Raw genomic sequence first — 26,554 nt, forward strand, 5'->3', positions numbered from 1 at the left:
CACAATTCTGGAGGCTGAAAGTTCCAGATCAAGGTGTCATGAGAGTTGTGTGAGAACTGTGAGGAAGAATCTGTTCCATGCCTCTCCCCTGGCTTCTGGTGGTGGTTTGCCAGCAATCTTTGTCATTCCTTGGCTTGTAGAAGAATCATCTTCATCTTCACTTGGCTTTCTTTGTGTATGTGTGTCCAATTTTCTCTTTTTATAAGAATACCAATCACATTGCCTTCATCTTCACTTGGCTTTCTTTGTGTATGTATGTCCAATTTTCTCTTTTTATAAGAATACCAATCACATTGAATTAGGGCCCTGACCTCATCTTAACTAATTATATCTGCAATGACCCTATTTCCTAATAAGGTGATATTTGAAGTACTGGGAGTTAAGACTTCAACATCTGGCTCAGTGTGGTGGCTTACACTTGTAATCCCAGCACTTTGGAAGGCCAAGGCCGGAGGACTGCTTGAGCCCAAGAGTTAGGGACCAGTCTGGGCAACATAGTATCACTCTGTCTCTAAAAAAATACAGAAAACAGGCCTGTGAGGTGGCTCATGCCTGTAATCCCAGCATTTTGGGAGGCTGAGGCGGGCAGATCACCAGATCAGGAGATTGAGACCATCCTAGCTAACACGGTGAAACCCCGTCCTACTAGCCGGGCATGGTGGCAGGTGCCTGTCATCCCAGCTACTTGGGAGGCTGAGGCAGGAGAATGGCATGAACCCGGGAGGCTGAGCTTGCAGTAGGCTGAGATCACGCCACTGCACTCCAGCCTGGGTGACAGAGCGAGACTCCATCTAAAAAAAAAAAAAAACAAACCCAGAAAACATTAGCCAAGTTGGTGGTGCACACTTGTAAGTCCAGTAGTCCCAGCTACTTGGGAGGCTGAGGTGGGAGGGTTGCTTGAGACCAGGAGTTTGAGGCTGCAGTGAGCCATGACCACACCACTGCATTCCAGCAGTGCATTCCAGCAGAGACAGAGTGAAGACCTTTCTCAAAAAAAAAAATAAAGACTTTTGTCTTTTTTCGTGGTATGGTCTTGGCTCACTGTAATCTCTGCCTCCCAGTTTCAAGTGATCTTGTGCCTCAGCCTCCCAAGTAGCTGGGATTACAAGTGTGTGCCACCGCGCCCGGCCAAAAAAAAAAAGAAGAAGAAGACTTTAACGTGAATTTGAGGGAGAGGAGGAGAATATCATTCAATCCATAATACCCTCCTATTGTTGGAACCCAAGCAGAAACCAAAGCCCAAGAGAATGCTTTGATTTTGATGCAGGCCATATGAATCAGCCTTGCTAAGCATAGGACAAGATGGAGAACAATGGAGAATAGGTCTGGGTGGGACAAATGGATGACATCCAGTATACCCAATCTCCATAATTCCTCCCCAGCCATGTGAAAGGCTCTGACTTTACTCCTAGGGACCCAAGACTGGAATGGGAGGAGCATGAAATTGAGCTATCTCCCTGGCTCTCTCATTGCCACCTGCCCATAGGCTGGCCGCATCCCTCCACCAAAGAAAGGCCATGACTCCTTCCAGGCAGCCCTGTCTTACAGCTACTTTCTGGTGATCTGGGAACCACTCCCTCCCTTACCCCTTGATGCCTAGGACTAGTGCCAGCACCTTGTTGTTGTTAGCCTCAGAGGCACTTGCACTATTCCTTGATGGTTTTCCCAAATCTTGCCCTCATCTTTTTAAATACTATTTGCCCTTTATTACACTCTCATCATATTACCCAATTTGAGTGTGTCATCTATTTCTGCCAAGACCCTGACTGATACAGTGGGTATGTTTGGAGCCAATAAAAAACAATGACAACAAAACCATTTGTTTGAGAATTAGAATGTGTTAGGAGAGTCCATAACCAGAGCGGTCTGAGCACATTTACTACTGCCTGTGAATGGTTTAGAGGATGAGAACAGCTGGCATGGGATTAAGGTAACCTTGCCCAGAAAGATTTCATTCATTTAGAGAAAATTTATTGAAGGCCTACTATCATGCACCAAGCACTACTCTAGGTGCTGGGGGAAAAGGACAAATAAATCATGGTCCTTTCCCTCAAGGAGCTCACAATCTAGTAGCAGGGAATAGACATGTAAACAGTTAGTTGCATAAAGCGTCACAGTGCTGTAGTAGACGTCTGAGCTAGAAATAAGAACTTTGGAATGGTCAACATATAGTAAAGGCAGAGAATAGATGGGATTGGAGGCTCTGTTAAGAAATGGAATCTTGAAGGACTGTAATAATTGGAAGAAATGCTAGAAGAGAGTAAGAAAGAATACTTACAAGAGTAGTTCAGATATATTAATCATTTACTATGTCTTAGGTACTGTGCTTTACTTAGATTACCTCAATCCTCGTCACAACTCTGTGGGGTGCTGTTATTATCCCTGTTTTATAGATGAAAAAACTAAGGCTCAAAGACATTAAGTTATGTGCCCAAGGTTGCACAGCTAGCAAATGTGAAGGACAGGAATTCAATCCAGCTCTGATTCTAGATCTAGTTTATTCTCTTAACTACTAGTACACTCAGCTGGGTGCAGTGGCTCATGCCTGTAATCCCATTACTTTGGGAGGCCAAGGTGGGTGGATCACCCGAGGTTAGGAGTTCAAGAGCAGCCTGGGCAACATGGCAAAACCCTGTCTCTACTAAAAATACGAAAATTAGCTGGGGCCGGGTGCGGTGGGTCACACTTGTAATCCCAGCACTTTGGGAGGCTGAGGCAGGCGGATCATGAGGTCAGGATATTGAGAGCATCCTGGCCAATGTGGCAAAACCCCATCTCTACTAAAAATACAAAAAAATTAGTCAGGTGTGGTGGCAGGCGCCTGTATCCTGGCTACTTGGGAGGCTGAGGCAGAACTGCTTGAATCTGGGAGGCGGAGGTTGCAGTGAGCCAAGATCACGCCACTGCACTCCAGTCTGGCAACAGAGTGAGACTCTGCCTCAAAAAAAAAAAAAAAAAAAAAAAAAAATTAGCTGTGTGTGGTGATGTGCACCTGTAATCCCAACTACTAGGGAGGCCAAAACACAAGAATTGCTTGAACCCAGGAGGTGGAGGTTGCAGTGAGCTGAGATCGCGCCATTGCACTCCAGCCTGGGTGACAGAGTGAGACCCTGTCTCAAACAAACAAAAAAAACTACTAGTCTACTCAAAGAGGCAGGACCAAGGTAGGAAAGAATTTAAAGGAAAAGTGTGTAGTCAGCCATGACAAATCTCACAGAGAGATCAAAGGAACTGATGATTAATGAAATCCTGTTGGATCTTGGAATTAGAAGATTTGAGGTGCACTTTGCCTGGGCAGTTTTACTAGCAAAGTGTAGTAGGGGAACTAATTGAAGTAGTCTGAAGAGTAAATGGGGAGTGTGGGGAAGTGAAGGCTTGTTTTCAAGGTGTTTGGCATTAAGGAGGAGAGAGAAAGTAAAAGAAGAGCTTAGTGAAATGAGCCTGCCTGTGGAGAAAGGGTCCTGGTTTTATGTCAGCAGCAGTAGAGTAAGATCAGTGCTATGAAGCCTAATTGTGAGGGCAGACAGAGGGGGATGGAGGTGAGGTCTGGGGTACTTGTGTTGTGGGGGTAGGGTATGGAAGTTCACAGAGAAGTCTTGAGGGTTTAGCTCTGTCCAGGGAACTGGGAGTGAGGAGCCTGTCCTCAAGGCTGCTGCCAATAGCTTAGTGGTAGGTAGGAATGGTTGGCAATGTGGGTGGTACAGCAGGACCCTGATTCAGCCATGGGTGGGCACACAGACAGGGGCATGGTCCCCAGGCAAGAAGGCTGCAATCTTCGGTAGTCCATCTGGGACTGGGAGGAACACAGGGGCAAAGGAGTCCTCTCTGAGGACTTGGGGAGGATTTCAAGGAGGCTGGGTTCCACTTCTTCACAGGTATCTGAGACTGTGGCCTTGGGCTGGGAGAGATGAGGAGAGGCATTGGATTAGAGCAGATCCTGTGGGAGGAGGGGCTGGACTGTACAGGAAGGAGAAGGGCTGGGGTAGTGCTGGGGTATGGCACGCTGGTAGGGCAAGGACCTTGAACAAGTTGTGTTGTTGGGGCAAAGATCCAGTACCAGGCAGGGTTGGTGGTGGGCACAGGGGAGGGAACCTCACTCACCGGACTCAGGGCTGCAGTGTCCCTAAGGTATTGGCCTAGGACTCGGTGCAGATCTGGAAGTGAGGGCCACAGGGCATGCCTCAGTCTCCTGGGGGAGAAGAGAAGCAGATTGAGCCATGGCAGTAAATTGGTGTGGAGGAGGAGAGCAGTTGGGGTGGGGGAGCAGTGAGGCCAGGGAGTAAGACTTGGAGAGATAACAGCATGGTCAAGGCAACAAAGTCAGGCAGGGGAGTAGAGTAAGAAGAAAACCTCAGGTAGGGGAGGGAAGTCAGTGGTGGGCAGGTTCAACAAAGGGTGCTGCAGTTTCCTCAAACATTCCAACGTTTGTTCTGTCTGGAACACTGGATTCATTCCCTCACCTCATTGTGGGCCTCTGTTCAAATGTCATCCCTGACTACCCTGCCTGAAACACAGTAGTTCCCCTTTATCTGCAGGGGATATGTTTCAAGACTCCCAGCAGATGTTTTTCCTATACGTACATACCTATGATAAAGTTTATAAGTTAGGCACAGTAAGAGATTAACAATGACTAATAATAAAATAGAACAAGCATAATAATGTGCCAACATCACTACTCTTGTTCTTTGGGGCCATTATTAACTAAAATAAGGGTTACTTGAACACAGCACTGCAATACCTCAACAAGTCAATCTGATAAGCAAGATAGCTGCTAAGTGACTGTGCGGCAGAGAACATATACAGCGTGGAGATGCTGGACAAAGGGATGATTTACATCCCGGGTGGGACAGAGCGGCATGGCAAGAGATTTCATCATGTTACTTACAATTTAAAATATGTGAATTGTTTATTTCTGGAATTTTCCACTTAATTTTTTTCGGACCTTAATTGACCACGTGTAACTGAAACCACAAAAAGTGAAACTGTGGATAAGAGGGGACCACTGTAGTACCACTTCCTTTCCCCATGACAGGCTATCTCCTGCTGTACTTCATTTTTCTTTATAGCACTTGACTTGTTGTACATTTATTGTATTGTTATATATATTTCTTTTTGTCTGTCTCACCCCACTAGAACATATGGTCCCCGAGAACAGAGAGTTTGTCTATTTATTCACTCCTATATTTCTAGGGTGTAGAATAGTGTCTGACCCGTAGTATGTGCTCAGTAAATTAGCTGAATGAATGAATGAATGAATGAATAAAACCAGTGGAGCTTATTAGTAAGTTATCTGGGAAGAATATGGATTAAGGTGTGTTGGAGGAACCTCAATTCTTTTTTTTTGAGACAGAGTCTTGCTCTGTCACCCAGGCTGGAGTGTAGTGGCGCCATCTCCGCTCACTGCAAGCTCCGCCTCTCAGGTTCACGTCATTCTCTTGCCTAGCTGGGACTACAGGCACCCACCACCACGCCTGTCTAGTTTTTTTGTATTTTTAATAGAGACGGAGTTTCACCGTGTTAGCCAGGATGGTCTCAATCTCCTGACCTTGTGATCCGCCTACCTTGGCCTCCCAAAATGCTGGGATTACAGGCGTGAGCCACCGCGCCCGGCCAGAACCTCAATTCTTTAGCCTCATATTTCCATGTGGAGGGACGTCAGCAGAACATTTCAGGCTGCTTCAGTGACCTCACTCATATCTCTCCAGAGGAGGAGGTGTCACTTACCTGGTAAATTGGGGAAAAGGAACTGAGTATGCCTTCTCAGCAGACCACCTCCTCCTACTTCTCCAACTTTTTTGTTGGATCTGGCTACCTTCATGGAGGCTACCTTTCAGTCTGCTCATACATATGGGCAGATTAAAAGTTCAAAGAGAGGTATGTTCAGAGGGAGATGGTAGCCCACGAGAGTGGCACCTGAACCAACCCAGGACCATCAAAAGACACCATCTGGAGGAGCTGACTTCTGAGCTAAGTCTTCAAGAAGCAGCAGATGAAGGACGGAGGTGGGATGCATTCTACCCTTCATGTTTATAGCCTCCAATGGCATTTCTCCTCAGCCTTCGTCTTCCCACATAAATGAGTCACTCATTAATAACATTTATTTAAGGGCCTGCTTTTTGGCAGGCACTGTGCTAAGGATTTAAAGATGACCAAGTAAGGTATAATAGGGAAGATATATAAAGAAATAAACACAGTAAAACACTACTGGTACTGTATTGGAGCACAAAGCAGCGGCCAAACGGGGGAGGGTCAGGAAAGGTTTCTTATGAGTTGGTGAAGAAAGTTATTTACAGATGAATGGGTTTAGTCAGACAGGGAGGCTATTTCAGGCAGAGGGGACATTATGTGCAAAGGCACTGAGAAGTAAAACCTGACTTGTGGAGAAAACCAGTTTGGAAAGGCTGATGCACAGGGTAGAAGAGGCTGAAGTGCTTGCTGGCAGGGGTCGATTTTGCAGAGCCTCGCTTGTCATCATAGGGAGCCTGGACTATATCCTGGGAGCTATTAAAGGGATTTAAGGAGGGAATTGATAGGTTCATGTGCGCATTTTAGAAAGATTATTCTGGTGGCTGTGTGAGGCTAGATCGGAGTGGGGAGAGGTTCTGTTTCAGTGAGTCAGGTCGTGTCCGTAGGGCTAGAGAAAGGGGGCCATTGTTTGGACTAGGTTTAGGAGGTGGGACCTGATGGCCAATTGGATGGGGGTGGAGTGGGCAGTTTGGCTGAAGGGTGGACGGTGGCCTAATCGCCAAGGTGAGCAGCAGGAGGCGGGGCTGTTCGAGGTGTGCGGTATAGTGGGCGTGTTAGAGTGTAAGGAGTCGCGGCGAGTCCCAGAGGAGACGTGCAGGAAGCGGCGAAGCCGTAGGTGCGCATGGGCGGTGACCGGAGATCTGGGGTCACAGAGCGAACCGAGAATGCCCGTTTAGAGGCCTCCGGCTCCGCCCGATCCACCACCAGTCTCCTGCCTGGCGGGGGTGGTACCTGTAGTGTGCAGGAAACTGCCACCTCAGCAGCAGCAGGCCCAGGACGGCGCTGAGGCCCAGCACTAAGAGCAGAGCGGTCACCAAGGAGATCCAGGCTAGGAGACAAAAAGGGTCAGACCTCGGCCCACCGGGCCTGAGCCCCGCCCTCAGCCCGCCAGCCCCTGCTCTGGCCCCGCCCCTCGCCGCCCTGGGCCCTGCGGGCACCCGCGCAGCCGTCGACCCGTGCGGCCAGGGCCCCGCCCCTCTCCGAGCCCCGCCCCTCTCCGAGCCCCGCCCCTCCCGCCTCCGACGCCCCGTCCCTCCAGCACCCGGCGCCCCGTCCCTGGCGCAGGCGCTGTGCTGCTTTGGCGCGGTCGGGGCCTGCCTCACCGGTCTCTGTGGCGGTCTCCACCCTAGCTGGGTCCGACCACGAGCTCCAGGGACCTTGGTAGGTGGGGCCATTGAGCCTGGCGCGCAGCTGTAAACGGTAGCGAGATCGCGGGCGCAGCTCCAGGGTCCCTCCTCGGGCCCCGAGAGGCGGCTCCAGCACCTGCACAAAGAAGTGTGCGGTGGCCCGGCGTCGGGGCTTCGACAGCCTGACGTCTTTTTGACCCAAATCCTACAGCTCCGAATCCCCAGGCTGTCGGAGATCCCCATAAAGAGCCCCACCGGCATAAAACACGCTTCCCGGCAGAAACAGGATAGAGCTCCCTAACCGAGAGCCTCTCCCCAACAGGATCACTCTCTGCCCGAGAGAAAGGCGCCAGACCTCACCTCAGAGAGCTACGTATCCTAACACCAACACCCAGGTACACCCTCGGCAAGGATCCCGGTACACACACACCCTGCCGTGTGCTCTCACAACTCCAGGTCGGGCGATGGACACCCCCAGAAACAGATATATTCAGAGTCACATGCCACAAATAATACTCATGCTGCGGAGGATGCCAGATTTGCGTTAGGCTCTGGGGTACAAGCATCACGTGTACAAGCAGGAAGACAGCAAACATTTATGAACTGTGTGATACTTCAAACATTGGGTTAAGTAAGCACTGGGGAGAAAGCAATAAAGCATCGTCTCTTACATGTCTAATGAGGGAGACATCCAAACAGGTAAATAATCACAACAATTAATTAGTGCAAGGCACCATGGAAGTCCAGAGAAGCATTTAATGCTTGGTTTTGTGCCACAGAGTAGTTTAGTGTGCTAAAAGCCTGGATGACAAGGCTGGATGGTCACAGATAAGGCTAAGGCAATCCTGGTAGGAATTTGAGGACTGTTGGTACGTTATTGCCATCAACTTAGTTGTTGATGAGTAAGGGGAAGGGATAAGGGAAGAGCAAGAAGAGTCAAGGGTGCTTCCAAGCTTGGGTACTGGGTAAGTAGTGGTGCCATTGTCAGAGACAGGAAACAGAAGAGAAGTAAGTTTGAGGAAGATATACTTTAGGGTTCCATTTTATCGAGTTCAACAACAGTCCAGATGAATCAATGGTAATGTCAGGATGGTGATTACCTTTGGTGGCGGGGGATGTGGCGGGGCATTGGGAGCTTCTGAGGTGCTGGAAATAATTTATGTCTTGATCCTGGTTATGGTTACATGGATGTATACACATGTACAGATTATTTGTACACTTTGTTGTACGTAAGTTTTATCACAACAAAAAAGTAAAGCTTCAGGAGGAAGAGGAGTTCCATTCTGGATAGACTGAGTCTGAAATGTCCAGGGGGAGGAAGTTTTGGTGGAACCATAAGATGTTGCACATAGTTGTATATATGTGTGGCAAATGAGAATAAAAGTTGACAAACTAATATTTAAGTAACGTATATTGGGCACCTTCCTTATGCCAGTATTTAGATATAGTATTTAATTTTTACTATAACTCCATAAGGTAGATAGCTTCATCCCCATTTCACCAATGAGGAAACAGACTTCAAACGTTTTGGTAATTTGCCTGTGGTTTGTAAATTCCTTTCCATATGGGAATTAGAATGGTAAAATTGCGATTATAATGTATGGCCATTGAAACCATGGAGTTGAAGCACTCACCTGGGGAGAAGATATATTTTTTTTATCAGAGGAGAAAAGAGCCTAGGATGAGACACTAGGAAGAACAGCATTTTGTGGAAGCCTGGCAAGGAGGAGACAGGAGAGGAGAGTGAGAAAGTTCAGTCAGAGAGGTAGGAGGAAAATCAGGGAAGACTGATATCCCAAAGACAAAGGGAAGAGAAATGTTAAGTAGGAGTAGCCAGAAGTATCGGATGCTCAAGAGAGACTAAGATACCAGTTGAATCTGATAAACATAGATATACTAGCAGAGACTGGATACATAGACACTTTCACTCCTGCTAACAGGCATGGCCAACCCCAGGGATCCCCTGCGTAGTGAGGTCTATGGGCGTTTGTTGCTTGACCATACCTTCCAGTCCTGATGGCCTTCTCCTGTGTATCGGAGTTGATAGCAGGTCTCTTGGGCTGCCCAGGATGATGGGTGCTGCCACTCCAATTCCAGATGCCCGCTGGAGATCTCCCTCCAGTGCAAGTTTGGGGTGGGGAGGCGCACTACAGGGATGTCAGCAGGGAGCCGCTTAAGTCCTTCTGTGTACGAGGCGTCGTGCCACCAGAACCATTGGTCAGAAGGGTCAGAGTTGGGGATCCTGGGCACAGGGTCAGATTCAGTGGGGCTGGGAACTATGTGGGAAGAATGGGGAAGAAAGTTCTTACCAGCCTGGTGGATCCAGAAAGGGGAGCCCAGGTAACTGTGAACAGCACCCGGGGCTGTGGTCACCTCCACAAGGATGTGAATAACGCTGTCATTTCGTGACTTGAAGTGGCAGCGAGAGAACTGTGGGGTCTGTAATCCTGGATCTGTTTTCTCTTCCTCTTCACAGTCCTCCCAGATGGGGTACCTAAGACCCAGCCCCACAGAGTCATTGAATCAGGCCTGCCCCAGAGACTAATCCCAAGGCTTCCCATCCCACAAGAATGATGGCCTGCAGGGATTATCATCTAACTCCTTCCTTCGAGGAGCCTCTAGAGCTTTCCCTCTGTCTTTATGCCATGATGTTTTCTTTTCTTTTTTTTTTTTCCTTTGTTCATTTGATCATTTGTTTTTGCTATTTTGCCATGATGTTTTCTGAAGTCAGCTTTGGTGTCTGGCCTCTTCCCTTTGAGGAAAGACCTAGCATGATATGTGAAAACAGCATGGGTTTTCACCAAGAGTTCAGGTCTTGGCTTACCTTTGTATAACTTTGGGCAAATTACTTGATTTATTTCTGCTCCAGTTTCCTTCTATTTGCAAAATGGGTTAATGATACCAACCTCACAGGATTGTTTCAAAGATTAAACAACCCTCATCTTTCTGGAGAAAAATAGCCTATATTTTTAACGTGTTCTCATACGTCATTCCTCCTACTCTCCCCTATGTGTTATTTTGCTATTAGATTATTACAATAGTCTCCTAACTGGCTTTTCTGCTTTTGTTTTTGCCACTACCTTCAAGTTGTTCTCCACATGGCTACCAGAGTTTGTTTCCACAAATGTTGATGTGATAATGTACAGAATATAATGTCACAAATCTATTGATTTTGATCTTTACCACTGCTGTGTTAGATGAAGCCACTATTATTCCTTGCTTGGATTAAGGCAAATTTCTAACTGGTGATTCTGCTTCTACTCTCATTTATTTATTCACAGAGAAACATCTTTTAAAAATGTAAATCAAATTGTCATCATTTACTGCTTAAAATCCTTTAGCAGCTCTTCATCCCACTTTGAATAAAACCCAAACTCTTTACCAGGCCTATGGGAGTCTGTGATTTGGTTTCTCCTTGCCTCACCATTCTCATCTCTTATGATTCTCATGCCAGTTTATCACCCTTTATCCACACAGGCCTTCTTTCTGTGCTGCAGATATGCCGAATGTGCTATCTTTGCACTTTGCCTTTGCCCTGGATTGCTCTGACTGCAGGTCTTCATGTGACTCATTCTTTCTTGCCATTTAGATCTCGGCTTATCTGTCACCTCCCTGGTGAGGCTTTTCCTGGCCACTCAGTCTAAATTAGCAGTACCCACCCCCCCACCCACCACACGCCCCCCTTTAGTCTCTATTATAACTTTGTTCCTTTATTTCTTTACTTACTTGTCTCCCCCTCCTTTTCCCCTCCCCTCTACTAATGTAAGCCCCAACAATGCTGGAATCTTTTCCATTTTATTTCTTTTTAAAAGTGTTTTGAGACAGTCTCGCTTTGTTGCCCAGGCTGGAGTGCAGTGGTGCGATCTCAGCTCACTGCAGCCTCTGCCTCCTGGGTCCAGGCGATTCTCCTGCCTCAGCCTCCTGAGTAGCTGGGATTACAGGCACCTACCACCACACCTGGCTAATTTCTGTATTTTTAGTAGAGATGGGGTTTCACCATGTTGGCCAGGCTCATCTCGAACTCCTGACCTCAAGTGATCTGCCCACCTTGGCCTCCCAAAGTGCTGGGATTATAGGTGTGAGCCACTAAGCCTGGCCCCTTTTCCATTTTATTTGTTGTACTATTTATCCCCAGTGCCTTGTACAAAGTCACCCTCAATAATTCTTTATTGAACAATTGAATCATGTCTCCCTCTTGATTATAACCCCTAAGTGGCTCACCATCACTAAAATGGGTATGTTTACCCATTTAATCAACAAATCATTTATACTATGTGCCAATTGGTACTGTGCCAGGCCCTATGAGTGCATAGAGGAATAAGCTTCAAAGAGCTCTAATTTCAGTGGGAAAGACAGAAAAACAAACATGCTATTTTTCTGTGATGTGCATAGACTGGCTTGGGAGCATCAAAGGGGAGCATCCAACCCAGACTAGGAGGGTCAGGGAATGTTTCCTGGTTAAGGCGATGTTTAGACTGAGTTTTGGACTAAAAATAGGATAGGCAAAAGGGACAAACAGGCATCCCAGGCACATGGTTGTGCATAGATAAGAGAGTGTGGTGCTTTGGGGGAGATTCTAAGTGGTGCAGATGGTTTTCGCATAAAGGGCCTGGTGGTAAGTGGTAAACGTGAGACTGCAGACCATGTCACGGATGGCCTTATGGCCTTTCTGGGGAGCTTGAACTTGAATTACTGCTAACTTTGTAGTAGTTATGTAGACATTTAAGGATTTTAAGCAGGGAAGTGCTTAAACTAGCTTTGTACTTTAGGAGGATCATTCTAACTACAGTCTGTAGAAAGGATTTGTGAGGGCCGACTAGAAGCAGAGAAATCCATTATGACACTCTTGTAGTTTTTCATGTGCTAAGTGATGAGGATGTGAAAATAGAGTAGCGGCAGTGAGATAGAGGGAAAGGGACGACTGAAGAAATATTGAAAAGGTGAAAATGATGAGACTATTTCTGGTTAGGCCTGGAGGGTATAGGAATGAGAGAAGTCCAGGATGATTTCTGTTTTTCAGTCCAGGAAAACTGAGTTCGTGGTAGGATCGGGGACAATAAAGAAAAGGCAATTTAAAAAAAAAAATTTTTTTTTGAGGAGTCTTCTCTCTGTCGCTCAGGCTGGAGTGCAGGGGCATGAACTTGGCTCACTGCAACCTCCGCTTCCCCGGTTCAAGCATTTTTCCTGCCTCAGCCTCCCAAGAAGCTGGGACTACAGGCATGTGCCACCACGCCCGGCTAATTTTTGTATTTTTAGTAGAGATGAGGTTTCACCATGTTGTCCAGGCTGATTTCCAACTGCTGACCTCAAATGATCCACCCACCTCAGCCTCCCAAAGTGCTGGGATTACAGGTGTGAAAGCCACTGTGCCCGGCAGGAAAAGCAAGTTTTGATAGATGAAATGATGACTTCAGTTTTGCTACTCTTTAGTCCACTCAGGCCTCTCTATCCTATGGATATCTATGCAGTGATTAAAAAGAATGAGGTACATCTTTTTGTAATGATCTCTGAGACATGTTTTTAAGCAAAAAGGTAAACTACATATATAATGTAATCCAATTTATATTTAAAAATTAAATATTAGGCTGGGTGTGGTGGCTTATTCCTATAATCCCAGCACTTTGGGAGGCTGAGGTGGGTGGATCACTTGAGGTCAAGAGTTCAAGACCAGCCTGGCTAACATGATGAAACCCCGTCTCCACTAAAAATACAAAAAATTAGCCGGGTGTGGTGGTGCATGTCTGTAATCCCGGCTACTTGGGAGGCTGAGGCAGGAGAATCACTTGAACCCAGGAGGTGGAGGTTGCAGTGAGCTGAGATTGCATCACTGTACTCCAGCCCGGGCAACAGAGCGAGACTCCGTCTCAAAAAAAAAAAAAAAATTAAATATTAGGCTAGGCGTGGTAGCAGGGCTGAGATGGGAGGATTGCTTGAGCTCAGGAGTTTGAGACCAGTCTCGGCAACATAGGGAGACCTTGTCTCTACTTTAAAAAGAAAGAAAGAAAATGCCCGTAGTCCTAGCTAATCAGGAGGCTCAGGTGGGAGAATTGCTTGAGCCTGGGAGGTCAAGGTTGCAGTAAGCCATAATCACGCCACTGTACTCCAGCCTGGGCAATGGAGCAAGACCCTATCTCAAAAATAATAAAATGTAAAATGTTGTATATAGATGTATGTAAATACATAGAAAAAACTGGAAGAATATATTTAAATAGTTAATAGTGTTTTTTTTTCATTATTCATTAGTTCAACAATTTTTTACTGAGCACCTACTATTGGTAGATGAGAGTATACTGGTGAATAAAAACAGACATTGATCTTGCCCTCATGGATCATATTTGGTCAAGATCAGACTTTCTCAATTGGAGATCTAAGAGATTATTTTTTTGGAGACAAAATCTTGATCTGTTGCCCAGGCTGGAGTCCAGTGGTGCAATCATAGCTCACGGTAACCTCAAACTCCTAGGCTCACGCCATCCTCCCACCTTAGCCTCCCAAGTAGCTAGGAATACAGGCACATGCTACCATGCCTGGCTAATTAAAAAAAAGAAATTTTGTAGAGACAAAGTCTCACCATGTTGTCTAGGCTGGTCTCAAACTCCTGGCCTCAAGTGATCTTCACACCTTAGCCTCCCAAAGTGCTGGGATTATAGGTGTGAGCCACTGGGCCCAGCGAGATTTTTATTGTCAACCAAATAATCATATAAAGTGTAAATATAAAAGTGTGACTATGAGAAGTACTCAAGAAGGAGAGGTATGGCCGGGTGCGGTAGCTCACGCCTGTAATCCCAGCACTTTGGGAGGCCGAGGTGGGTGGATCACGAGGTCAGATTGAGACCATTCTGGCTAACACGGTGAAACCGCGTCTCTCCTAAAAATACAAAAAATTAGCCAAGCATGGTAGCAGGCGCCTGTAGTCCCAGCTACTTGGGAGGCTGAGGCAGCAGAATGGCATGAACCCAGGAGGCGGGGCTTGCAGTGAGCCAAGATCACACCACTGCACTCCAGCCTGGGCAACAGAGCGAGACTCTGTCTTAAAAAAAAAAAAAAAAGGAGCAGTACATGGTACAACAAGAGTATATAATAGTACTATCGGACTTAATAAAGAAGGCCAGGGGAGGGTCCCTAAGAGAGTGATGCTTGAGTTGAGATTTGGATGGTAAGTAGAGGTTAAGTAAAGACAGGAGGGCTGGGTAAACAGCAGTGTAAAGACCTAGAGCAGGAGGAAATATGCCAGATATGAGTGGACCACAGAAGGCCCGTGCCGGAACATGGGAATCAAAGGGCAGCATAGCACAAGATGAAGATGAAGAGGTAGGTAGGGTCTGAGTCTCAGAACTTTTCAAGTCCATGATAGAGGTTTTTTTTTTATCCTAAGACTAGTGGAAAGCTATTGAAGATTTTTAAGCAGGGAGTGTTATGTTCATTTTTGCACTTTTAAAAGATCCCTTCAGGCCAGGAACGGTGGCTCACACCTGTAATCCCAGCACTTTGGGAGGCCAAGGCAGGTGGATCACCTGAGGTCAGGAGTTCGAGATCAGCCTGACCAACATGGTGAAGCCCCCTCTCTACTAAATACAAAAAAAATTAATGGGGTGTGGTGGCACATGCCTGTAATCCCAGCTACATGGGAGGCTGAGGCAGGAGAATCACTTGATCCCAGCAGGTGGAGGTTGCAGTGAGCCAAGATTGTGCTATTGCACTCCAGCCTGGGCAACAGAGTGAGACTCTGTCTCAAAACAAAACAAAAAGTTCCCGTCAGCACCTGTGTGAAGAATTACTTGGAAGACTCAGGGTGGTCAGTTACTACATCTTTTCAGTAGCTGAAGAGAGAATTGATGATGAGTTGTAGTAGGATAACGGCAGTGATAGACAATTGGGCAGATTCTAGAGTTAGTTAATAGGTAAAATCTATACAACTTGGTTATAGATTTAGATATGGAGAGGATGAAGAATTAATGAGGTGCTTGGTGGAAGTCTTTGAAGGCCAGGCTAAATTTTTTATGGCTTTGATAATGAGAAATTGCAGTACATATTTGAGTAGGGGGAGACCATGCAAAGTTAGAGCTTTACAAAGGTCATATACAGTTTGAGCTTAACAAAGATCACTCTGTTAGCAGCATGGGGAATACATTGGAGGTGAATTAGACTGTAGGCTGTTGCAATGGTCCCAGTGACATGACTAAGGCTGAACTAAACCAAAGCATTCCCAATGGGAATAGAGAGAGGTTGAGAAGATAAAATATCGATTGGAGGATGAGAGAATAGATAAGAGAGCATTGAAAGCTGTATGGTTTTGGGACAAGGGAGGAGAGTGAAGAGGACCAAGAACACTCTCTTCCTTTTTTCTGCAAGACTGTGGCTCACTCCCATGACACCAACCTCAATCAGCAGTTCAGCTCTCACCTGTCTCTGGGGCAGCATCGTGCCCTGCTGTGGTAGAAGAAACCTTGGGAGCTAGCATGGTCCTCTTGCTGCCATTGACAGGTAACATTCTTCAGGTCCAAGGTAAAGCATTGCAGTCCAATTGCCACTAAAGTGAAAGAAGTAAGTCCCATCAGGATCTGTGTGCCCCTACTGTATAGGGTGTTCGGATCATTTCTACACATACAACTTAGAACATGGACTCCTATTCTCTCTTCTTTCCCTGAACATAGTTCATCCTGTCCAATGGCAAGTTCGAAATCATCAGGAAGGACCCTGGTTCCCAGAGCTTCAGATCCAGCCCAGGCTTCCCTACAGATCTTCTTTTTATCTCCTCCCCATCTCCCTATTCCTTTGTTGACTCACCTGCATCTCCAGGCAGGTCCACAGTCACAGGGAGGGACCAGGATCCCCAGGAGCCACCGAGGGAGATCCCATCAGGTTCACTGCGCAGCTGCAGCCAGTATGAGTTGCCAGGCTGGAGTCCTGAGATGAGGCAGCTTCCACCCCCTGCTGTCAGAGCTGAAGCCTTGGGAGGAAAATCCCAGCTTCACAATCTAGGTCTGCCTGTCAGCTGAGACAACCTTCAACCCTTATATTTGCACACCATCCCTGTGGAGAGGAGCTCAGCTCCTTGCTGGATAGATATGCACACAGATCAGGGGCCAAGTTGGTGGGTTTCAGGTGGTGTTCAGGGTTTTGTTGGGAAATCTCCATTAATTTGGAGGCCTGAAAGGCTTCACTGTTATCAGTGGGAATGACCCAAAGTAGGAAGCCCCTAAGTAGACATGGCTCATATCTGAGCCTATACTAACTCTCCAAGGACGAACCCAGGTCTGGAATCCCCAAAGTATGGTCTGTCCTTTCCTGGGGCAAGATTGAAGGTAGGAGATAGGAGGTGAGGCAGAAGAAGGTCAGCATACTTCTCTAGTTGGGGAGGTCTGCTGTGGTCCATCTTGCCAGGGCATTGTGGGCTGAGCACATGGAGACTGGTCCAGAGTAGAGGCTGAGTGTGGCCTCTGCAGAGCAGGGCAGCAGGTTTCTGTGGCGATCAACTGTATGACCGTGGGACCAGTGGAGTTCTTGAGACCTTTGGGGCCATAGCGGAGTTCGTACCTCAGGAAATCACTGATTTCTGGAGCTGGGGCCTCCCAGCTGATCTGAAGTTCCCCTGGCTGGCTCCCACCCATGGCCTTGATGATATTGGGGGGAGCCGGCAGGCCTAAGGGCAAGACAGGGCACATCAGAACTCTGAGTACCACAGTCTATGGCTCAGCCTCTGGACTGCAGAGAGGGGTGCTGGGGGCTGAATTGGGGCAGCTTCTGGATTCAAAAATTGTAGGCTGTCATTCTCCTGGAGGGCAGGCTAGGGAGGCTCCTGATTCTGTTCTTCCCTCATGAGAACAGTGACTTCATTGCAGTATGATGGCTAGCAAGACTCAGTGCTTCTTGGAAGCAGGGATCCCTTTTTCTCCATAACCCATCACGTAGCCCAGTGTCTGGCACACAGTAGGTATTCTGTAACTCTTGAATGGATGAATAAATGATTTGTTGATGATGGGAGGACCAGGGTGTCCCTGGTGTGAAATGATATGTGGGGCAGTTCTAGCTCTAGATGCCAAGGCTGGGAGGTATGACAAGGGAGTCTTGGGGTGCCTCGGGGGTCTGTTAATAGGGGTATCCGTGCTGGGCTAGACGGGCACAGATAAGTCTGATTCCAGGAGCTGGATTGAGGGCAGCAAGTGGAGGGGGCCGGGTGACAGGAGGATGGCTCTTACCTACACTGTCCACAAAGAGGACTCGCTGAATCCGAGTCTGGTTTAGGAACACATTCTTCACCCAGAGGTGCAGCGGAAAGAAGAGACGCACTTCTTCCTGGGCTGGAAACTGGCACACGTATCGGGTTCCAAAGCGGGGCATGCTCTGAGAATTCAGGGGGCAGGCGCGGGGCTTCTCCCTGTTGGCATAGCAGAGATCCCTCCTACACAGCCACCAGGCAGAGCCCTGAGGACCCAGACCTGGGCTCATGCCCAACTTTTGTCTCTAGTACTGCCATTTTTCTTCTTAATGCCTGGGATAGGTGGGATTAGGGGTTATGTAGGGCTGGAGTTGGGGCCCACATATATCCAAAGCACATCTGTTCAAAAACTGGGTACTTAGGGCTTGTATTCAGAGTGATCCTCGGATGGGCAGGAAAGCTGCTGGTGTGGGACTCAGCTAAGTGCAGGGACAGATAGATATATGGGGAGTGAGGCATAGTCCAGCACCTACCCCGGGTAGGCATACAGCAGCTGGTATGTCCCACTGGGTGCTGCCTCTTCCTCATCCCAGAAGCAAGTGAGGTCCTCAAATGTTCGAGAGAAACACTTCAGGGGCTCTGAGTCCGAGGCCAGCAAGGAGACATCTAAGGAACAGCTGGTGAGTTGGCGCTGGGTCCTCCCAGGCATGTTTACGTGGAAGAGGAGGGGACCAGCAGGAGAGCCTCTTACTCTACCTCCCCTCCCAGGGCCTTGCATCACCTCCCAGGGCCCTGCATCACCTCCCAGAGTTCCCTCTTCCTGGGCATAGGTGATCTCCACCCTCCGTGCACCTCACCTTGGCTGCTGACTTGGGCCAGGTTTGGAGGGGCCAGGAGGAGGCAGGAGGTGACCATGAAGAGAGCCCAGGAGGGCATCTTCTCCGCCACTGTGTGCCTGCCTTAGCCCATCCTCCCTTCAGGAAGCCGGGCCCCAATCCCCTCCCAGGCCAGCCCCTCAGGTTCCTGTCAGATACAGCCCCACGTCCTGTCCCTGTCCCTGCCCCTCTGGGGCCCATCCAGACCACACTGGGGCCAGGGGCCAGGGGAGGGAGAGTGGGCAGGAGGGAAGGAGGAATTTGAAAGAGAGGACACAGGCCTTTTGGTGGGAGGGAGATGGGGGTTGTATATTTGACCGCGTACCAAAAGGCAAGTCAGCCTCTGTATCTATGTTAATGATTATAAAATGGTATAACAGCATCAGAATAGCAGCCTTTACTGAGTACTTACTATGCTGCCATGTGTTAAGCACTTTATATCCATTCACTTAGACAATCCTCACAATAGTCTTGTTATTTCCATTATAGAGATGAGGAAACGGAGATGTAGAGAAGTTAAGGATTTGCCCAAGATTACATATGTAGTAAGACGTAAAGCTCAAGAGGTCAACCTTCAGAACCCATGTGAGTAACAACCATGCTGTGCTATGCTCTTAGGAGGCTAATCGGCTGAGAAATGACTGTCTGCCCCACAACATGCCAAATGGTGAGTATTTCCACTTTAATAGTTCTGTGACTTTGTGCATGAATAAACACATTCTCTCTGGAACTGGACATGCCCTCTCCGTTATGGGCGGCCTCCATGGCTGCCTTTAATCCCTTGCTACTCAAAGTGTGGTCTGTAGACCAGGAGCAACAGCATTAGGTGGACACTTATTAGAAATGCAGAATCTTAGGCCGGGCGCGGTGGCTCAAGCCTGTAATCCCAGCATTTTGGGAGGCCGAGACGGGCGGATCACGAGGTCAGGAGATCGAAACCATCCTGGCTAACATGGTGAAACCCCGTCTCTACTAAAAAATATGAAAAACTAGCCGGGTGAGGTGGCGGGCACCTGTAGTCCCAGCTACTCGGGAGGCTGAGACAGGAGAATGGTGTGAACCCGGGGGTGGAGCTTGCAGTGAGCCGAGATCGCGCCACTGCACTCCAGCCTGGGCGACAGAAGGAGACTCCGTCTCAAAAAAAAAAAAAAAAAAAAAAGCGGGCACGGTGGCTCAAGCCTGTAATCCCAGCACTTTGGGAGGCCGAGACGGGCGGATCACGAGGTCAGGAGTTCGAGACCATCCTGGCTAACACGGTGAAACCCCGTCTCTACTAAAAAATACAAAAAGCTAGCTGGGCGAGGTGGCTGGCGCCTGTAGTCCCAGCTACTCGGGAGGCTGAGGCGGGAGAATGGCGTAAACCCGGGAGGCGGAGCTTGCCGTGAGCTGAGATCTGGCCACTGCACTCCAGCCGGGCGACAGAGCGAGACTCCGTCTCAAAAAAAAAAAAAAAAAAATGCAGAATCTTAGGCCACGCCCCAGTCCTGTTAAAATAGAACCTGCATTTTACCAATATCCCCAGATGGTTTGAATGTAACTTAAAGTTGGAGAAGCAATGGTCTTCAGTACTTTTATCCTGTTTGCTCAGAACCAGTGGGTCGGGCTGGGTGCAGTGGCTCACACTTGTAATATCAGCACTTTGGAAGGTCAAGCTGGGTGGATCATCTGAGGTCAGGAGTTTGAGACCAGCCGGGCCAGTATGGTGAAACCCCATCTCTACTAAAAATACAAAAAAAATTAGCCAGGCGTGGTAGCGCTTACCTGTAGTCCCAGCTACTCAGAAGACTGAGGCATGAGAATCTCTTAAACCCAAGGGGCAGAGGTTGCAGTGACCCAAGATTGCACCACTGCACTCCAGCCTGGGTGACACGGCAAGACTGTCTCAATAAAAAAAAAAAAAAAAATTCAGTGGATGGCTGGTCTCAGCTCTTCAGCCTGTGCTCATCTCCTGTCACTGAACCCCAAGCCTTCTCCTGGGACCGCTCTGTATGTGGATTTTATGCCAATTCTAGGAGCCTTGACTCTTGTGTAGGTAGGGGTGGGGACAGGAGGTGAGTTGGGGGGACGGTGCATAGCCACATTAACTCCCATTTTTAGCCCCTCAGGCCTTAGCTGGGGCTCCCATTGCTGGCTGTACAGACTAAGTATCCTCAATATCACCTTCCTGTCTTCTTCCTTCTTAATTAATTTTACTAACAGAATTGTGGGAGGTGCTGGAGGAGATGGAACTCCTTTAGCCCTCCTGTGAAGTCTTAGTTTCTCTGGCACCATTTCTCTGCAAGCAGTCCCTGACTCAGATTTGTCTTTAGCTGTACCTGGCTCTCACATTATGAAGACTGATGGTAGTGACATTGGATGCCTTCCCCAGTCCCCAGGCAAGGGCTACCCAAACTTCTGTGAGATAAAGTGAGAGGGGAAACACAACTTGAGTGTTCATGCAGTCCCATGGCTTTGATACTCTGTATATGCTGATGACTTCAAAATGATATCTCTAGCTGTGACTTCTTCCCTGGGCTCCAGATTTGGATAGCCAACTGCCTACTTGACTTCCCCACTTGCATATCTAAAAGCATCTTATACTTTTTAAAATTTTTTTTAGATGAAATTTTGCTCTTGTTGCCGTGCAATCTCAGCTCACTGCAACCTCTGCCTCACGGGTTCAAGCAATTCTCTTGCCTCAGCCTCCCAAGTAGCTGGGATTACAGGCGCCCACCACCACACCTGGCTAATTTTTGTATTTTTAGTAGAGACAGGGTTTTGCCATGTTGACCAGGCTGGTCTCGAACTCCTGACCTCAGGTGATCCAGCTGCCTTAGCCTCCCAAAGTGCTGGGATTACAGGTGGGAGCCACCACACCCGGCAAGCATCTTATACTTAAGGTGGTCAAAATAAAACTCTGGATTCTCATTCCCACCTCTAACCCTGTTTATTTTGTTTTCCTCTAGCCTTGCCTACCTCTGTAAATAGCATTACCACCTACTTAGTTGCTCGAACCAACACCCTCCATACTCATTGATCCCTGTCTTTCTCTTACTCTGCATTCTACATCCAATTAATTAGCCAGTCCTGTCAGACCTTCCTTCAAAATGTATACTGAATCTGAACACATTTAACCACCTCCACCCTTACTGTCCTAGTCCAAGTCTGGGTTACTATAATAGCTTCCTAACTGGTGTCCCACCTCCATTCCCACCCTCACCCCCCAGGCTGTCCTCCACACAACACTGTGATATGTTTAAAATGCACATCGGATTTCTTCACTTCCCTCTTAAAATCCTCCAAAGATTTCCCACTTAGAATACCACTCAAATGCCTTCTGATGGCATGCCTGGCCCTGCCTGACCTGGCCCCTGCCTACTTGAATCTTATCTCCTACTTTCTTTCTTCCCTCTCAGCCAGCCGCAGTCATCTCACTGTGTCTCTCATCTTAATCCTCTTCGTATTCAACCTTTCTGCAACACTTGATAATCTTCATCCTTCCAATGTCACATTCTCCTGGTTTCCTGCTACCTCCTATCACATCCCCACTCAGTTTCCTTCTGTGGTTGCTCTTTCTCTTAAATCTTGCTGCCTCCAGGTGTCCCTACTCAGCCTTTTCTATTGCCAGAGTGATCGCATGGCTTCAACTCTGTCTGCACACTGGTAACTTGCAAGATCTCATCAGTCTCTCGGACTTCAGATTCTTTTTTTTTTTTTTTTTTTTTGAGACGGAGTCTCGCTCTGTCACCCAGGCTGGAGTGCAGTGGCCGGATCTCAGCTCACTGCAAGCTCCGCCTCCCGGGTTTACGCCATTCTCCCGCCTCAGCCTCCTGAGTAGCTGGGACTATAGGCGCCCACCACCTCGCCCGGCTAGTTTTTTGTAATTTTTAGTAGAGACGGGGTTTCACCGTGTTAGCCAGGATGGTCTCGATCTCCTGACCTCGTGATCCGCCCGTCTCGGCCTCCCAAAGTGCTGGGATTACAGGCTTGAGCCACCGTGCCCGGCCGAACTTCAGATTCTCAATTGGACATCTCTATTTGTTATCCCATAGGCACTTCAAACTCCCCAAGCCCCAAATATAACTAACTCCCATACACCCTTTGGGTCCTCTCTTCAAGCTCTGTTCTGCATCTCTCATGGGCTACCTAGGCTCCTAAGCCTAGAACCTGAGAGTTATCCTCAAATCTTCCTTCTCCCTCTACACCTACACTAAGTCCTGTGTCTTCTACAGGGAGGTGGTATAATAGCAGTCAAAGGTGCAGAGACCGCAAGGGGCTTGTGTATTACTGTCAGAAAGGGGCTTTCTGAGAGTTGAGAAAGGGGCTCTCTGCTTCTGCATGGGAGGAGGTCCACTCTCTATCCCTGTCATTTTCCCATTTTCTTTTGCTTCCACACAGCTGAAAAAAGTAGTCTTCTCCAGGCCTTGATTCCTTCCTTCCCTCCTTCCTTCCTTCCTTCCTTCCTTCCTTCCTTCCTTCCCTCCCTCCTTCCTTCCTTCCTTTCTCTCTTTCCCTCCCTCCCTCCCTCCCTCCTCCTTCCTTCCTTCCTTCCTTCCTTCTCCCCCCCACTTTTTTTTTTTTTTGATGGAGTCTCACTCTCTCTCCCACACTGGAGTGCAATAGCACGGTCTCGGCTCACTGCAACCTCCGCCTCCCAGGTTCAAGCAATTCTCCTGTCTCAGCCTCCCGAGTAGCTGGGATTACTGGTGCCTGCCACCATGCCTGGCTAATTTTTGTATTTTTAGTAGAGATGGGGGTGTCACCATGTTGGCCAGGCTGGTCTCGAACTGTTGACCTCGTGATCCACCTGCCTTGGCCTCCCAAAGTGTTGGGATTACAGGCGTGAGCCACTACGCCTGGCCCAGGCCTTGATTTCTTTAGAAAATCAAGCAGTAACTGGGATATCTAGGAGAAAGGAGGCCATATAGGTCTGCCTGCTTTGGTGAAGGAATTCTGCAGGCTCTTGAAAGTCCAGTGCTGCTCAGCAGGCCTAGGCTTTCCTTTTGGGATATAAGGCCAAAGACCTGGCTTATAAAACTGATACTTGATCTCTGGGTAGCTATCGTTCAGAGAACTCAAGGGGTTGCTGGATGAGGATTGGCTCAGGCTATAGTGTGCTGACAAACTGGCTGGGGTGGGGTAGGGTGTTCTGTTTGGTAGCATATGCTGCTTTTTGTGGTGTAAATACTTCTGTCATGGCCTGTTTCAAGCTACTAACATGATGTCACTGAGCAGTGAGCTGGGAAGATAACTGGCTCTTGGCTCTCGTGAGCCTGTGCCTGTGCACTTGCCCTTTATCTCCCCATGTTTTCAGATTTCCCAACACCTGCCAGTTTTTTTCCAGTTAGAAAATTTGGGACAGGTAGCTTTAGGCACTAGGATTCTCTATCGCCTCATCTCTTTCTCAACATTGCTAGTTGTTTCTCTAGAACGATGGTTCCGGCCGGGCGCGGTGGCTCACCCCTGTAATCCCAGCACTTTGGGAGGCCGAGGCGGGCAGATCACCTGAGGTCAGGAGTTCAAGACCAGTCCGACCAACATGGAGAAACCCCATCTCTACTAAAAATACAAAACTAGCCGGGCGTGGTGGCACATGCCTGTAATCCCAGCTACTCGGGAGGCTGAGGCAGGAGAATCGCTTGAACCCAAGAGGCGGAGGTTGCGGTAGGCCGAGTTTGTGCCATTGCACTCCAGCCTGGGCAACAAGAGTGAAACTCCATCTCAAAATAAATAAATAAACACATAAATAAACAAATAATGATGGTTCCATTTATACACTTAGCAGCGTGTTAGGGTGCTGTATTTCCCCCACATCTTTGTCAACTTTTTTGTTTGTTTGTTTGTTTTTGTTTTGACAGTCTTAACTCTGTCACCCAGGCAGGAGTGCAGTGTGCGATGCACAGCCCCTGGGAGGAGCCTGAGCTGCCTGCAGGAAATCACCCCTTCCTTGGGGGCGGGAGGGGAATGAATGACTCAGGGCCAACTGGTGGGAGTTCTGTTTTTGTGGTCAGGATGGGCTGTAGGGAGGTTCCCGGGATGAAATACTCACTGGGTTCGCCTTTCCCAGCTGCCTCCTAATGAGGCTTTTCCTCTGACCTTTTCCATTCTATACCTGGAAACAAGTTTGTGCTACTGGTCTGGTCTTTTGCTCCAAGCCCCACCCAACCCAGGCCATCTTCTGTGAGAATATGGCTGTTGAGTGAAGCAGTGAGAACTGAGGCTGTAACAGGTGCGGGCAGGCGAGGCTGAGCATTTAGGACTGTGCTCTGGACGTGCAGTTTGCTGACTTGCGTGTATTGGGGTTCTGGATCTTCAGTGCTACAGTGGAAATGGGGAGACCTTCTGTTGGGGGAGGGTGTCTTTGGGGCCCACAACCTGGAACGTGGTGTGTGACTGATATATTTGTGGTGAATTTGGAAGTGTACTATACCCAAATCTAGACCTTTCCACTGTGCCAGAGAAGCAGCATAGTACTGTGGCTAAGAGAGGGAGCCAGAATATCCAGGTTTAAATATCAGCTCTTGGCCAGGTACAGTGGCTCACGCCTGTAATCCCAGCACTTTGAGAGGCTTGAGGCAGGAGGATCGCTTGAGCCCAGGAGTTTGAGACCAGCCTGGGTAACATAGGGAGACACCCCTCTCTACAAAAAAAAAAAAAAAAAAAAAAAAAGCTGAGCATGGTGGTGCATGCCTGTAGTCCCATCTACTTGGGAGGCTGAGACAGGAGGATTGCTTGAGCCCAGGAGGTTGAGGCTGCAGTGAGCTGTGATTGAATCACTGCACTCCAGCCTGGGAGACTAAGTGAGATCCTGTCTTAAAACAAGAACAACAAAAACATCCACAAAAAATCGCTCTGCCCCTTACTAGCTACCAGATTTTAGCCAAGTTACTAGCCTCTCTGGTCCTGTTCTCTGTAAAATGAGAATAATAATAGTACCTACTAATAGGATTGTTGAAGACTGAATGAATTAATACATGCAAAATGCTTGGAATGGTGCCCAGCAATTAAGTACTATGTAACTATTAGCTGTTTTTATTCTTTTAGTGACTGGTATCACCACCCACCCATCATATAAACAGAAGCTTGGCAGCGATCCTAGACTCTTCTCCTTTCAGTCCCATATTCAACCCCTGTCCATTCTTTCTTCGTGTTATTCCAGTTTGCTACCACCACACCATCATTTCACTCACATTACTATATATAGTGGTCTTTCACTGATCTCCTTGCCTTCACTTAAAAAATAAACCCACCTTGGCCAGGCGTGGTGGCTCATGCCTGTAATCCTAGCACTTTGGGAGGCCAAGGCGGGCAGATCACAAGGTCAGGAGATCGAGATCATCCTAGCTAACACAGCAAAATCCTGTCTCTACTTAAAAAAAAAAAAAAAAAAAATTAGCCAGGCGTGGTGGTGGGTGCCTGTAAGTCCCAGCTACTTGGGAGACTGAGGCAGGAGAATGGTGTGAACCCGGGAGGTGGAGCTTGCAGTGAGCCAAGATCACACCACTGCACTCCAGCCTGGGCGACAGATCAAGACTGCATCTCAAAAAAACAAATGAATGAACAAACAAAAAACAACCCAGCTTTATTGGGATATCTAATTCACACACCGTACAACTCACCCATTTAAAGTGTACAAATCAGTGGTTTTTAGTGTATTCACATATATGTGCAACCAGTCAAGTTTAGATCATTTTTATCACCTCAAAAAGAAATCCTGTACCTTTTACACTCATCCTTTTATCTCCCCAACTTCCTTCTAGTCCTAAGAAACCACTAATCTACTTTCTACCTCTATAGATTTGCCTAGTATGGAAATTTCATATAAATGGAATACGACTACCATATGTTGTCTTTTGTGACTGGCTTCTTTCACTTAGCATGGTATTTTCAATGTTCATTTACAATACAGCATGCATTAGTATTTCATTCACCGCCCCCCACTCTTTTTTTCTGAGACTGGATCTCACTCCATCGCCTAGGCTGGAGTACAGTGGCACGATCACAGCTCACTGCAGCCTTGACCTCCCAGGCTCAGGTGATCCACTCACCTGAGCTTCCCGAGTAGCTGGGACTACAGGCATGCACCACCACTCCTGGCAAATTTTTGTATTTTTTGTAGAGACAGGGTTTTGCCATGTTGCTCAGGCTGGTCTTGACCTCCTGGGCTT

General features: G+C 47.9%; 1 protein-coding gene and 1 long non-coding RNA gene across 3 annotated transcripts in view; one reads left to right on the forward strand and one right to left on the reverse strand.

Moving 5' to 3' along the window:
- Positions 1-1,954: 1,954 nt before the first annotated feature.
- MPL (MPL proto-oncogene, thrombopoietin receptor) lies at positions 1,955-18,516 on the reverse strand. Of its 2 annotated transcripts, none has more exons than XM_033226781.1 (12): positions 18,390-18,516; positions 18,066-18,198; positions 17,573-17,751; positions 16,718-17,016; positions 16,161-16,323; positions 15,777-15,903; positions 9,683-9,867; positions 9,378-9,520; positions 7,350-7,509; positions 6,979-7,075; positions 4,102-4,189; positions 1,955-3,898 (listed from the first exon to the last, which is right to left on the reverse strand). In XM_033226781.1, exons 1-12 carry the CDS (start codon positions 18,466-18,468, stop codon positions 3,644-3,646), a joined length of 1,908 nt encoding a protein of 635 aa, XP_033082672.1. In that variant the 5' UTR covers positions 18,469-18,516; the 3' UTR covers positions 1,955-3,643. The 2 variants fall into 2 exon arrangements, with proteins under 2 accessions (XP_033082672.1, XP_033082671.1); XM_033226780.1 differs by having other exon boundaries at positions 3,015-3,898; positions 9,378-9,556.
- The window catches only part of LOC117092738, a 34,447-nt gene continuing 15,326 nt past the window's right edge, over positions 7,434-26,554 (forward strand). Inside the window, exons 1-2 of the long non-coding RNA XR_004440895.1 lie at positions 7,434-7,768; positions 18,897-19,074. This is a non-coding gene — a long non-coding RNA (uncharacterized LOC117092738). The remainder of the gene's footprint in view (positions 7,769-18,896; positions 19,075-26,554) is intronic.

The sequence above is a fragment of the Trachypithecus francoisi genome, unplaced genomic scaffold, assembly GCF_009764315.1.
Source record: "Trachypithecus francoisi isolate TF-2019V2 unplaced genomic scaffold, Tfra_2.0 Lachesis_group12, whole genome shotgun sequence".
Taxonomy (NCBI): domain Eukaryota; kingdom Metazoa; phylum Chordata; class Mammalia; order Primates; family Cercopithecidae; genus Trachypithecus; species Trachypithecus francoisi.

Bases quoted from the DNA above. Each gene is read 5' to 3' on its own strand.
- MPL (XM_033226780.1), bottom strand. From the start codon at position 18,468: ATGCCCTCCTGGGCTCTCTTCATGGTCACCTCCTGCCTCCTCCTGGCC. The intron at 16,324-16,717 runs GTATGCTGACCT...TTTCCTCCCAAG, and splicing joins AGACCTCCCCAACTAGAGAA to GCTTCAGCTCTGACAGCAGG. The intron at 7,510-9,377 runs GTATGGTCAAGC...TTCTTTGTGCAG, and splicing joins AAGGCCATCAGGACTGGAAG to GTGCTGGAGCCGCCTCTCGG.